The 13,420-nt window shown below is 46.3% G+C and overlaps 1 protein-coding gene across 4 annotated transcripts in view; it reads right to left on the bottom strand.

Moving 5' to 3' along the window:
* The window catches only part of LOC120380751 (adenosine deaminase-like), a 95,264-nt gene extending 82,319 nt beyond the window's left edge, over positions 1–12,945 (bottom strand). For 2 of the 4 annotated variants that reach the window (XR_005587855.1, XM_039498687.1), the window contains exon 1: positions 12,741–12,942. Coding sequence is in view for 3 of the 4 variants with exons in the window: in XM_039498687.1 (XP_039354621.1) it covers positions 12,741–12,788 (48 nt within the window). In the remaining variant the exon portion in view is untranslated. Of the gene's footprint in view, positions 1–12,740 lie in introns of all 4 variants that reach the window. The other 2 variants (XM_039498689.1, XM_039498688.1) reach the window with 1 other exon arrangement.
* Positions 12,946–13,420: the final 475 nt, after the last annotated feature.

The raw sequence follows: 13,420 nt of genomic DNA, 5'->3' as shown, positions 1-13,420 counted from the left end.
TCCATGGGGTCCCTCACAAACTGGAAACGGTTACTGTGGGTTTGTCTTTAGTATAGCTATGTTCATACTCCACGAACTGAGCATTTGAGCTTGTTCCAGAATCTGGGATGAGCCTATGTTGTGAAAACTGAAATGCTCAAAATAGCATATGCATGTGAATGGACACAGGGTGCTAAAATGAAATTAACCCAGGGGGTCTCAAACTGGGGGTCGGGAGCCCTCAGGGGGTCACGAGGTTATTACTGGGGGTCACGAGCTGTCAGCCTCCACCTCAAACCATGCTTTGCCGTCAGCATTTATAATAGTGTTAAATATATAAAGAAGTGTTTTTAATTTATAAGGGGGGGCAGGTCACCAGTATAAGTTTGAGAACCACTGAATTAACCCCTCTGGAGCCTCAGGGAATGCAGGGGAGGGCAGTCTCCCTTGGTAGGGTTGGGAAGGAAGTAGGTGGTGTAGGATATTGCTTTTCTCATGTGATCCCTCCCCCATGGCTCTCTTGGCTCTATCACTGTTAATCTAAAGTGGCTAATTTTAAATGAAGCTGCCCTCCCCTGACATGAATCTCCCAATGGCACTGAAATTAAATGTAAACTATAATTTGGCATTTGAGAAGTGAAAGGGATGGTAGCTCTAAGGGAAAAGATAACAGCTTGGCTCTTTGTGTTAAATAGCTGTCTGCAAGCCTCAAACTGCTGAATGAGCTTTAGGGTAGGGAAGGCTGTGCCTCCCCAAACAGCCTGGCCCTGCCCCCTATCCGACCCCCACCCACTTCCTGCCCCCCCCCGACTGCCCCCCTCAGAATCCCTGACCCATCCTGCTCCTTGTCCCCTGACTGCCCCCCCCCAGACCTCCCCCCCCCCAACCACTACCCCAGGACCCCACCCCCCAGGAACCTCCCCTGATCCCTGTCCCCTGACTGCCCCAGGACTTCCTGCCCCTTATCCAACCCCCCGGCCCCCTTACCATGCCACTTACCCCGCCTCCCCCCTTTCCCAGAGCCTCAGTGCACCGCATCCAGGAGTGGCTCTGGACAGTGCTGCAGCAGCGTGGCTCCAGCAGGACCCAAGCTCCTGCTGCTCGGCTGCAGCTCGCAGCCAAGCCCCCTTACCATGCGGCTCTGAGCGGGAGGAGCTCAGACCCCGCTGGAGCCATGCTGCTTTAGCTCTGTCCAGGGCCACTCCTGGATGTGGCGCGCTGAGGCACCAGGGGATGGGGGAAGGCAGAGACAGAGGAGAGCCTCCGACATTCTCATGGGGGCCCCTGCAGGGCCCAGGACTGGGGCAAATTGCCCCACTGGCCCCCCCTCTGGGCAGCCCTATTTGGTCCCCGAATAAGTAGGGTCGGGGGAGCGACATTTGCTTCTATCCTGCTCCATCTTGACATTCATAATCTCTTAAACCTATAGCCCTCATCCGTTCCAGACTACTGTACCCTTTCAGGAGTCTGATTTATCTTGCGTACCCTCAAGTTTCACTTCACTTAAAAACTACTTGCTTACAAAATCAAATCTAAAAATACAAAAAAGTGTCACAGTACACTATTACTGAAAAATTGCTGACTGTCTCATGTTTTACCATATAAATATAAAATAAGTTAATTGGAATATAAATATTGTACTTACATTTCAGTGTACAGTATACATAGAGTAGTAAAAATAAGTCATTCTCTGTATGAAATTTTAATTTGTACCAACTTCGCTAGTGCTTTTTATGTAACCTGTTGAAAAACTAAGCAAATGTCTAGATGAGTTGATGTACCTCTGGCAGACCTCTGTGCACCCCCAGGGGTACATGTACCCCTGCTTGAGAACCACTGTCTTAAATGCTGGCTAATCCTGATTTCTGCTTGCTGAGAATGCCATTCCACAAGCATGTCAATTTCTCAACCAAAAGCTACTCCTGCTTTGATCATGTTTCAAAATGGTGCTTTAGTTTAGGCCCATTACAAGTGAGACAATTGCCCAAAATCACCTTTAATGCCACCTGCTTGCCACACACTTTCAGAGAGAGAAATAATTATTGCCAGGAGCAAGACCTCTTGGAAGATGAAAGACTGGTACCTTTTCAACATTTAGTGGCTGTTGCACATTATTTAGGATAAAGTTGGTAAACATGATTTGGAAAGCACAAAGTTAAGAGGAAAAAACCTTAATGATAAGATGTTTAAGCAATAATTTTGTGTGTGCAAATACAATTGTACTGGGAACACTGGGAGAGAATGAAACTTGCAAAGGAAAATGGGAAGAAGTTCTCAAGTGCATCACAATTACCAAGGAAGAACAGGATGAGATATTCTAATTAACTCCAGGCGTGTGGAAAGGAGAGAGACACAGCTTACACCCTTATTTATGATAACTGTTCAGTGTCAACATACCAGTGCTTGGAAGCAAATGTAAACAAAGACTCTTCTGCACCATGGGGCCTCCCACGGAGGCTGTTTCTGATAACTCCTGGGATCATGTTCTCCAAAACTGACTTTTTGGAATGTGAAAAGCATTGAAAAGATTCATTTTATTGAAGCTGTTGCCACGTTTACTAAGTTGTTAATGGAAATTTCTCATCTTGTTGACTTGCACTGATGGGAGCTGTGCACGCACTTCTCTGCAATCTAAGGAGAAAACGCCCCTCGGTTGTTTTTAAAATGTTATCCAAACCAAATGAATCATTTTTTAAAATCACAACAGGCATTCAGCATGGAGATAAGTGAGGATAGTCATAGTATGAAGAGCACAAGACCCTGGTTATTACATGTCTATTGTGTCCAGATCTTTCTGACAACAGCATGGATTGCAATCAACCTACCTTGAAATAGCTTGTGATTTAGTTGGGTTTGGTCCTGCTTCGAGCAGGGGGTTGGACTAGATGACCTCCTGAGGTCCCTTCCAACCCTGAGATTCTATAAAACAGGGATAATGAAATTGGGCGAGAAGCATCTGAGTAATTCAACCCAAAGTAATGTGCAGCTTGCAAGGAAAATGCTCAGCACCCTCAGGTTCCTAGGGCTGTAAGGAACTACCCAAAGCTGACTGGAGCCTTGTCTCTCCAAATGAAATGGACAAGTAGTGAACTGGATAAGCACCGGACTTTTCACATTGTTTATCAGGGTTGGTCACCTCTTTGTTTCATTTTGCCTCCTGGAGCCTGGGAAGATGTACAGGGGTTTTTATTTTGGGGGGGACACCATTCCCTTTCCCAGAAACTCTTCTGCCAGATGCTGTCGGTTCTTAAGGACGTGGATGACCGTTGCAAAGATCTAGCTCTTCTTCCACCCTATGCAGTCTAGACATCCAGTGATGTCTCATCCACCTTCACCACCGCTGGGGAACTTGGTCCTCATCCACTGGGTCCATTGTTGGCTCTCGCTCATTACTCTGAGAGGGGTCCCTTATCAGGTACTACTTCAAACTTTCCATTGAAGGGCAAAGGGATGCACACATTGAAACCACCTGGCATCACCTGCAGGGCCACCCCAGAGATTTGTGGATTCACAGGATTGAGCCAGATCTAGGACTTTGCTACATGATGCCTGGTGCAATCAACCATGGTCATTCTGGCTGGCACACTGGTCCCCAGTAGACTAGGCACATTTGGGAAAATCATCAACGTATGCAGAGGACATGACTTTATTTTAGATCAGTGAGTTCTCCAACAACTAAGGGCTTAGATAAATCAGCTTTCATTGAACTACATCTCTACACAGAGAAGTGCAAATACGCTAAAGCAAGCAGAGAACTAAGGAACATTTATATTATATCCTTAGAGGGCCCAGAACAATGAGAAATGGGAGAGGCCTATGCTCTCAAGTACATTTCCCTGCATGACAGGACAGAGGAAACAGCTACAGTACATACAAAATGACATAGTACTAGTAAGGCCTTGCAGTTTGGACTAAGTTATAATTGTGCTGCAGATCAACTAATTCCCTATCAGGTTTTTGCCTGTTACGCAATGTTCCCCTGAAAGATCCCCTCCATCTGGCCTCCTCGCATTGTAGTGCCAAACAGACTAAGCCTCCCTTGGCTAGAAGCAAGCTACATCTGCACTGGCAGAGGACAATGGAAGGGATGACCGTGCTTGTTGGTTTACAAAACTAACTCCACATTGGGCCAAATCAGATTAAGCTGTCTCTTGACTGTCTTTGAGTGTTAACTCTTTCAGAGGTGCTTGACAAATGGTGACCTATTGCTCAGTCCATAGGGCATCATCAGTGTTGTGACCATAATATGTTCTTCAAACCAATCTTTAGAGATGGCTGGGTAGGTGGGACATGATGTGCACTTGCTTCCCTTCTGGAGATCTGGCTTCAAATCCTGTTTGTGCCCTAGTTGATCGTCAGCTGGTTGGTCCATGTCAAAAATCCACCTTGTAAACTGTCACAATATTCAAGCCTTGTTGAGAAGAGAGGTCCAAGACTGGACTAGCTGATGCAATACTGAAGGTCAAGAGGTGTAAACGTGCATGGTGCAGAGAGCCAGGTATGCTGGGTACCAACAGGGCCACTTGCCCTTCACTTACACAATCAGTAAATTCACAGATGGCTTTTTTAAAAAGGCCATCAGATATGGTGACCCAGAAAAGTATGTCACCTGGCTCAAATGCTAGAGCGTTTACTCGTTCTGTTTTAAGGCCTGATTTTCCTTTTCACTTAGACCAAAGTTAGGGAAAGTTCCATGGAAGTTAATACATAGGGGGGTAAATACCTGGAAGGGCAAAGAGCTATTTACGCTAAAGAACAGCGTCGGCACAAGAACAAATGGATATGAACTGGCCATGAACAAAATCAGGCTGGAAAGTAGAGGAAGGTTTCTAATCAGAGGTAGGAGGTTCCTGAACAATGTCCCAATAGGAGTGTGGGGGGGGCAAACAACTTAATTAGTTTTGAGAGAGAGCTGGACTAATTTATGAGTGTGACTGTATGACGGGGTTGCTTGTGATGGTAGGAGGCAGGGCTCAACATTCCCGGGGCTCACTTCCAGTTTATGTCACTAAATGGTCATGCTCCAGGGTTTCAGCTGGCCACCTGCAGGGATCAGGAAGGGATTCTGGGGTGGGGGAGTGAGGTTTAAATCTCCTTCCTTAGAAGCATCAGGGATGGCCACAACTGGAGTGGGACATTGGACAGAGTGGGCCAGGGCTTTGAGGTGGCACCAAGCATTCTCTCTCTAAGATGCTTAGCTGCTTGGATCTTGCTCACACGCTCAGGGTCTAACTGATCACCACATGTGTAGTCTGGAAGGAGTTTTTCCCCACGTCCGACACGCACTGACCATGGGGTGGGGGTTAGCCTTCCTCGGTAGCATATGGGTGCCGGTCACTTGTCAGCATTATCTTCGTATAGCTCATTTAATTTCCCTGCCACTGCAGAGGCCTCAGTCCCTCCTATTGTCTGCCTCTGGCCAGACACCTGGGTTGTGGTAGCCCCAGCCCTTCCTTGAGTCCCCCCACTGCCTCCTCCACTCCATACACTCCGGACGGGGGAATGAGGAAGGATGTGGAGAACCAGCAGCCGGCAGACTGAGGCGGTTCAGCCAGGCACTGGGGCTGCGAGCTTGGGGGGGGGGGGGCAGGTCCTTGAGAGGCCAAGGAGATGGCACTTGGGGACCAGTGGCTCGGCCTGTCCCAACTTGGGGGGGGAGGCAGCACCTTGGCCTGGCAGGCACTTGGGGGTCAGCGGCTCGGCCCGGCGCTCAGGGAGGCCAGCAGCTCGGCCCACGGCTGGGGGAGGCCCGACTCTGGCCGGGGCGGGGGGAGGGGGGAAAATGCCCGGCGGCTCGGCCTGGCACTTGGGAGGGGGGAAGCAGGTTGGCTGCTTAGCCCGGTGTGGCTGGGGCGGACGGGCCGGCTGGGGCTCCTCCTTTTATGGGGTGGGATGGGGGTTTCGGGAATCCAGCGTGCAGGTCCTTGGGCGGAAAGCCTCCCCAAAGCACGGTTCACCCACCGCCCATGCCTATGGCGCATAATAGTAGAGTCTCTTCTGGGCTACAATCCTTTGGTCTAATGTTGGTTGTTGGGTTTGGTGTGCAGGTGCTGGGTGATGTTGGTGGCCTGTGATATCTATGCAGGAGTTTGGAGTAAATGATCTGGTGATCCCTTCTAGCCTTAAGATCTGTTACTCTAATATTGATTTTTAATAACTTTATAACTTCATTTATTTCAATGGTGGTACTCCTAATTCTATTTAAATGAAAGGGGAATGAGGCACTATCAACCTTTCCCCTAACAATTTGACTTTCAGTGTTTCCTTAATTCAATCAATGGTTGATTTGATCAAAACCTAAGGATCCAAATAATTTGTATTCATGGTCACACAACTCCACCCATTATGCTGATCAATTCAGGCAGGCATTAACAGACAACCCAGTTAATGACTATTTAATAATTAAAAAGGCCTTTAATTATCAGTGACTTTGCTCAGGTGTATGGATCAGCACATCATTATCAGTATTTTCTAAACCAGCATATATTAACATGGACAATAACTGGAAACTACAGTCATTGCATGCTGTATCAGTTGACTCATTCAGTTATTGAATAACTTTGAAAACTTCAAGTAGAAAAAATTAAGAAAGGTCAAAATTCAGCATGTGGTAGGAGAAAAGATGACCTGTACCCATGAATATTCACTGTCTGTGAAGCCAAGGGAGTGATCTGAAAATCAAAATCAAACTTTGAAGCTGCACGATAGCATCATCTGCCCACTTTTTTTTTTTTTTTTTTTTTTTTTGCAGTAAACAGTACTTTGTCCCTATGCCAAAAGGCTTTTAGCAAATTAGAAAATTCTGGGAAGTCACAAAAATCTTTCTGTCATAGAAAATACCCATCCAGCTTGCAACCTGTTGCTTCCGGGACCGTGACTAAGCATGTGCAATATCTAGCATTAAACTGTCAATTCATTCCCAAAAAGCAATTCCCCTATTTAGCATATCACACCCACACTGGGAGAAAAACAGTCATCTTATTTGGATACTACTATTTATAAATGGAAGCTCACCCAAAACTATCTAATATCAAGACAGTGGTGAAATTGCTGTGGAAATGGCATCTAGATGTAGTCTCTAGAAGAAAGCTGCCTGTCAGGGGTTGTTAATGTAAATCATCGGTATTAGAAATGTGAGATCTTGACAGGAAGGTTACAGAAAATGCTGTTGATGAGACAGACACCACATACTGCTTTCTCATCTCTCCTCTGTTACTTCGTGCTGGGTGTCCATCACCGTTAAAAAAAGGCCCATCACACACTTTGAACCTTGGAGGGTTCCGAGTAACCCTGCATTAGAAGTGCCTCGGATTTATTAGGTTATTATAACTCAACTGCAATGCTACATGGTCTGTTGGACAGCATATGCATGTCGCATACCTGCCTATGTTCTTATCCCACTGTTCTATCTGCTACTGCTGTTCTTTTGAATGGGCAGAGTACAGAAAGTGAAGAGATTCCTGTTCTCAGAAGCACCTTGCTCAGCTGGTTCAGATGCATGCTGTCAATTAGGAACTAGTCACGCCTAATGTCTCAGGGAAGTTATAAGAGCTATAATGAAAAGCAGACACTTTGATGCTAATTAGAGACAACTCATGAAATGAGGTCCTTGTCACAGTACTAATGCTGGTCATAAGGTTGACAGAAAGGGACAACATTTTTCTACTAAGACACTGGGCCAGAAATTCTATTTTTCTACTGTAGGTAGCATCTGTCCCCTCCCAAGGATTCTGAGCAACAGGAGAAAGTCATCCACTAAAGCAACAAGGGCTGTATCCGTACCATATCCTAGACTATAGCCTGATTGAGAGGAATCCAGAATACTGGTAGCATTAGAGACTGCTTTTTTCTAGCTTCTCATTTAGCTTACTTAGGAAAAACAGGTTAGACATCCAAACAGTATTTAGTACAGCCTCAATGTCAAAAAGATAGTTTCTTCGGTATCGTCTATTGCATGTTTCAGAGCGAGTGACAGATCCTTCTTGTCAAAACAAGGGTTGACAATATCTGTTCAGAGGGGTCTCACTCTGTACTCTTTTAGAATCCAGGAAGAGAAGGGGTCAGATTCAAAGGTGGTAGCTTCAACTGCTTCCTATGCTTCTTATGAGGTCTTATGTCAATAGGCTGAATTCCTGGGAAAAGGGCATTATGTTTCTAGTCCTGACCTGTGCTTAGCTTGTTCTTGGCAGCCCATGAAGCCAGCCAAGTTATCAGCAAATGTCTCTATGAAATAAGATGATAGTTCGTGGCACCTTTTGGTGCCACAACTGAGCAAAGGCAATCTGGGTTCACTAACTGATTTAGGATCTGGAAAAGTTATGCAAAGCATGACTTGGCTATCTTATCTTTACCGTCTCCAGCTACTCCACTGATTTAACGGTCAGTGTGATGCATAAATGAGAGACGCTGTCATTTATGCTTCAGATGGCAAAAAAATTAAAGTAATCACTATGGGTCAATTTCTGCTTTTAATGGCACTGATGAAATATCACTGCTTCTCTGGAGTGCCATCATTGTAACTCCAAGTAGGATTTGGTCCCTAACATCCAAGGATGGCTCGGGTTTGACGGCATGGCTGTAAAGAGGCATCTCCCACTGGAGATGGCACACACATTACTGGAATAAAACATGCATAAGAATACCTGTGTTCAGACTTTTCTAAGTAGCTGTACTTTTCTGGTGTCAGCTCAAGCTAAGAGGAGAAAAAACTCAGAATGAAAGAACACGAACCTTGTAAGCATCTAGAGGATAATTGGATGATAAATATTGACTACCATGGATTTATCAAAAATAAATCGTGCCAGACCAATCTAATTTCCTTCTTTCACAGGATTACGGACCTAGTGGATGGGAGGAAGCAGCAGATGTGATATATCTTGATTTTAGTAAGGCTTTTGATATAGTCCCATGTTACTTTCATCAACAAACTAGTGAAATGTGGTCCAGATGAAATTACTATAATATGGGTACACAATTGATTGAAAAACAGTACTCAAAAAGTAGTTCCTGCAGGAGTCTGTATTAGGTCTTGTACTATTCAACATTTTTATAAATGACTTGGATAACAGAGTGAAGAGTAGCCTTCTAAAATTTGCGGATGACATCAAGATGACTGGGGTTGCTAGTAAACTGGAAGGCAGGATTAGAATTCAAAATGACCTTGACAAATGGGAGAACTGATCTGAAATCAAAAAGATGAAATTAGATAAAGGCAAGCGCAAATCAAATGGGGAATAACAACTGAGCAGGTGCTGAAAAGGATCTGGAGATTATAATGGATCGCAAACTGAATACGAGATATGATGTGATACAGTTGCAAAAAAGGCTAATAGAATTCTGTGGTGTATTACCAGGAGCATCACATGTAAATATTGGAGGTATTTGGCCTTCTCTATTCAGCACTGGTGAGGCCTCAGTTGGAGTACCATGTCCAGTTTTGGACACAAATTTTAAGAAAGACATGGACAAATTGGAGAGTGTCCACAGAAGAGCAACAAAAATAATAAAATATTTAGAAAGCCTGACTTATGAGGAAAGATTAAAAAAACTGGGAATGTTTAGTCTTGAGAAAAGAAGGACCTGATAACAGTCTTCAAACCTGTTAGGGGCAGTTATAAGGAGATCCTCCATGTCCTCTGAAAGTAGGACAAGAAGTAGTCTGTTTAACCTGAACCAAGGGAGATTTAGGGTAGATATTAGGAAAAGCTTTCTAACTATAAGGATAGTTAAATACTGGAATAGACTTCCAAGAGGTTGTTGAATCACCATCATTGGTGGTTTTTAAGAACATGCTAGATAAACATCTGCCATAGGTGGCCTAGATATACTTGGTCCTGCCTCGGGGTAGGGGACCAGACTAGATGACCTCTTGAGCTCCCTTCCAGTCCTACATTTCTATGATTTCTGAGGAACTGAAAAAGAATAGAGGCGTTTTCAGCTGTTTGAAATTTTAATGAGCTGGCAGATGTTTATCTTTTACTTAACTTCCCACCATGTGGAAAAATCAGGAAGATGGCTCAATAATGTGATTGATGTCTCACATCTGCTCTCTTTCCTCCTTCCTTTCAGTTGAGGATAACTAGCCACAGACTGAGAATTAGCTGCCACCCACTTAGATGAAGTGCCTGTTGAAAGCTGAATTCTGTCTTACCAGCAGCAATCAAAGTAAACCAAAGATTGAAGTGAGTCAAACATGGAAAGAGAGAGCCAGATACTGATATCATTTATGCCAGGTTTGCACCACAGTAACTGAGATCAGAAGCTAGCCAGGAGGTGGCTTCTTTGGTGATGTTCTCTGCAAGAGACCAAGGATATGAAACTAAGCATCTATTTTTTACTCTTCTCCCCCTCCTTCTTTATGTTTTCTGTCCAAGTATAAACACAATGAACACCATGATTTGTATAAGTAAAGTGTAACCTATGACCTTTCTTCAGATGTATTTGTACTGCAAATGGCTAAGTGAAATATCAAAGTACATTTTACAGCTGTGATCTGTGTGATATTTTTGGGCAGACAGAATATCGTCACCAGCAAAGAACTGAACAAAACATAAGGAAAAAAAAATTGGAAACAGAAAGCCTGTTACAACAATGAGGGTTCTAAGAGAACAAAAAACACACTATAACCCAAAGCCACTGCATCCTTAGTACATATCCCAAAATCCTATCAACATGTGATTATCAGCACACTGTCACTGAAGCTAATATATATATAAAAAATATAAGCTCCGACTACTCGGCCGCTAGAGGTTCTCCAGAAAGCCTAAGTTTTAGAATAATAAGCTAATAAGGAAAGTGGCGTGCGCACGTGTGTGTACTGACCTTTATTTTTCATTAAAGGAGACACACTGAGATCATCTTAGAACCTATGCTTATTTCTGAACAGTTTAATTTCAAACATATTGCACTTTACACAAAAGATGTATTTATCTAAATTCAATAAGACCAAGCCAACATTTTGGTCTATGTTCATCTAACACGGAATGTAAATTATTCTTTCAATGTGCTGCAAGAAGAACATTCTATAATATCCTTTGTTTTAAATAGTGGTTATAAAGGTGATGGGAGGCTGGATGACTCAGGGGATTGATAATCTACACAGCATTTCATCTATAGATCAATGGCTCTGCTGGAACTCATACTGAGAGTGACTGGAAAGTATCATCTCACAGTTATTTTGTGGCCTCCGTCCAGATCAAAGCAGACAGGTATCCACCCAAAAATACTACCACTGTTGCCCCTTTTGTTGGCAGGAGCAGCCAAGAGGCAAAGGATCACATTGCATCATGTAGACTGAACTCTCCTCTGATCCTAATGGGGGAATTCCAGGTCAGCACTGAGCTACAATGGCAGGATAGCTTGGAGGAATCTTGCACTGCTGCTGCCCATGCTGTACCCCTGGTCTGCCAATAAACAGGACTTCATACTCTATGACCATCAATTTGACACCTTTTCCCAGCACTGATTTCACTAGGAGGCTTAATGGGTATATCATAAGCTTGGGTAGTCAACAAATAAAATCTTCCAGGTCATTCCTAGAAGGTCATCTCTCGTCCGCTTTTCCTGCTTTCTCAGATTAACAGAAGGTTTAAATCTCAGTCTCTTAGCTTAGACTTTTTCTAATATGGAAATTAGTTCTAAAATTGCAAAATTTACCATCAATATTTTGTGATTTTTAGTTGTCTTGATTGAGTCTGAAAAACCATTGTTTGCCCTCCAGTCTTGGATGGTGGGGAGGGGACAGAAGAAAAAGGTGGGGGGGGGGGGGGAAACGGAGACAGGATGAATGGATACAACAGACCATGAGCTAAACTTCAAAATCTTACCCCTTACATAATTTTCTTTATAGGCCAGCTTGTGCTGCTAGATACTTTTCACTTCACTGTTTGTATTTTTATCAACTCTATAAACTAACAGTACTTCTAGGATATATTTTCTGGTGACTGCTGTAAAAGGATTTCATCAATCTCTAGCTCATTTAATGCTTTATTTTTGCCTTAATCTTTTTATATGTTGCTTATTTTCCTAATCCTTGGCTACCCACAAACATCACTCACTGCTATCAAAAGGCATCAACAACTGGTGCAGCTGTAGTTGGAAACTACAAACACTTGCAGTTACGCTGTGTTAGTGCTGTGTCAGCGACTCTCTCAGCAGCAACAGGTACTGCAGCTCTGCTGTCACAGACCAGGCTTCCAACTACAGCCCCCTTTAGGGTGAGAACCGGACAGCGTCTTCGTGCAGGCACAGACAGCGCCTAGCCCAATGTGGGTGCTGCTAACCGCAGTAAAAATAAGAAGTCAGCAGGATGGGCAAGAGGAAGTGGAAGCAACAAAACACAACCCCTTAGCGGCATAATGGGTCGCTTCTGGTTGGCAAAGCCACCCAAGGTAAATACAAGCCCGACTCCAAAGAATGCGGTGCAGGCGCCTCTGAAGGGAGAGGCACAGCTGGGACTCCCCCGCGTTCCGCGTGTCCCCGGGAGACCTGGGTGGGCTCGCGCCGCCCGTCAGCCGCTGGGGCTCGGGCTGGCCCGGGGGGCGTAGGGGCCACTGGCTCTAGGCAGGGAACCCCCCCGCACTGCCCGGGGGGAAGGCACGTGTCGGGGTAAGGGGAGCCGCCCCATCGCGGAGCCGCCCGCCCAGGGGAGGGTCGCAGCCCCCAGCTCGAACCCAGGAGCATCCAGCGGCGGGGGGCAGCCGGCTCAGAGCGGCAGCTCCCGGGCTCGCTGCCCGGCCCGGCGGTGCTTCCCGCCCGCTCACCTTGGGCAGCTCGAAGGCGGACGGCCCCTGCCCCGCGTCCCGCTCCATCCTGCAGCCGCTGCCTCCCTCCAGCCCGCGCTAGTGGCGGGACATCGGGGCTGCCGGGACGTTGGAGCCCGGCCCCGCCCAGCTCTCGCGCCGGCCCCGCCTCGCTGACACCCGCCCGCGCCCTTTCCGCGGGGCTCAGCTCGCGGCTCCTCGCAACCGCCTGGCTGCTCCGCGGGGGCGGGGAATCCCTGCAGCCTGGCCCTGCCCCCAGGCCCCGCTCCCCTCTGCAGCCAGGGGCTCCCTCACGGACCCTGTTTTAATGGGGTTGTGAGAGCTGGCTTAGACTTACTGGGGCCCAGAGCCAAAGCCAGAGCCCCATCGCCCAGGGCCAAAGCCCAAGGGCTCCAGCTGTGTGTGGCAAGACTCAGGTTACAAGCCCCCTGCCTGGGATTGAAGCCCTTGATCTTCAGTTTTGGCCCTCCTCCCCCCGCCCAGGGCAGTGGGACTCAGGCTTTGGCTCCTCCACCCCAGGGCAGTGGGACTCAGGCTTTGGCTCCTCCACCCCAGGGTGGCAGAGCTGGGTGGGGGAGGCAGTAGCGTAGCTAGGAGGAGCGGGGGAGAGGCTGCTCCCCTACCGAGTGCAAGTGGCGCCTTTTTAATTTTACTCACTCGGGGAGTGGGGGGGGGGAAAG

This window comes from Mauremys reevesii, linkage group 13 (genome assembly GCF_016161935.1).
Source record: "Mauremys reevesii isolate NIE-2019 linkage group 13, ASM1616193v1, whole genome shotgun sequence".
In the NCBI taxonomy this organism is placed as follows: domain Eukaryota; kingdom Metazoa; phylum Chordata; order Testudines; family Geoemydidae; genus Mauremys; species Mauremys reevesii.
Note: the sequence above shows the minus strand (reverse complement) of the source record. Positions and strands in the feature narration are given on the sequence as shown.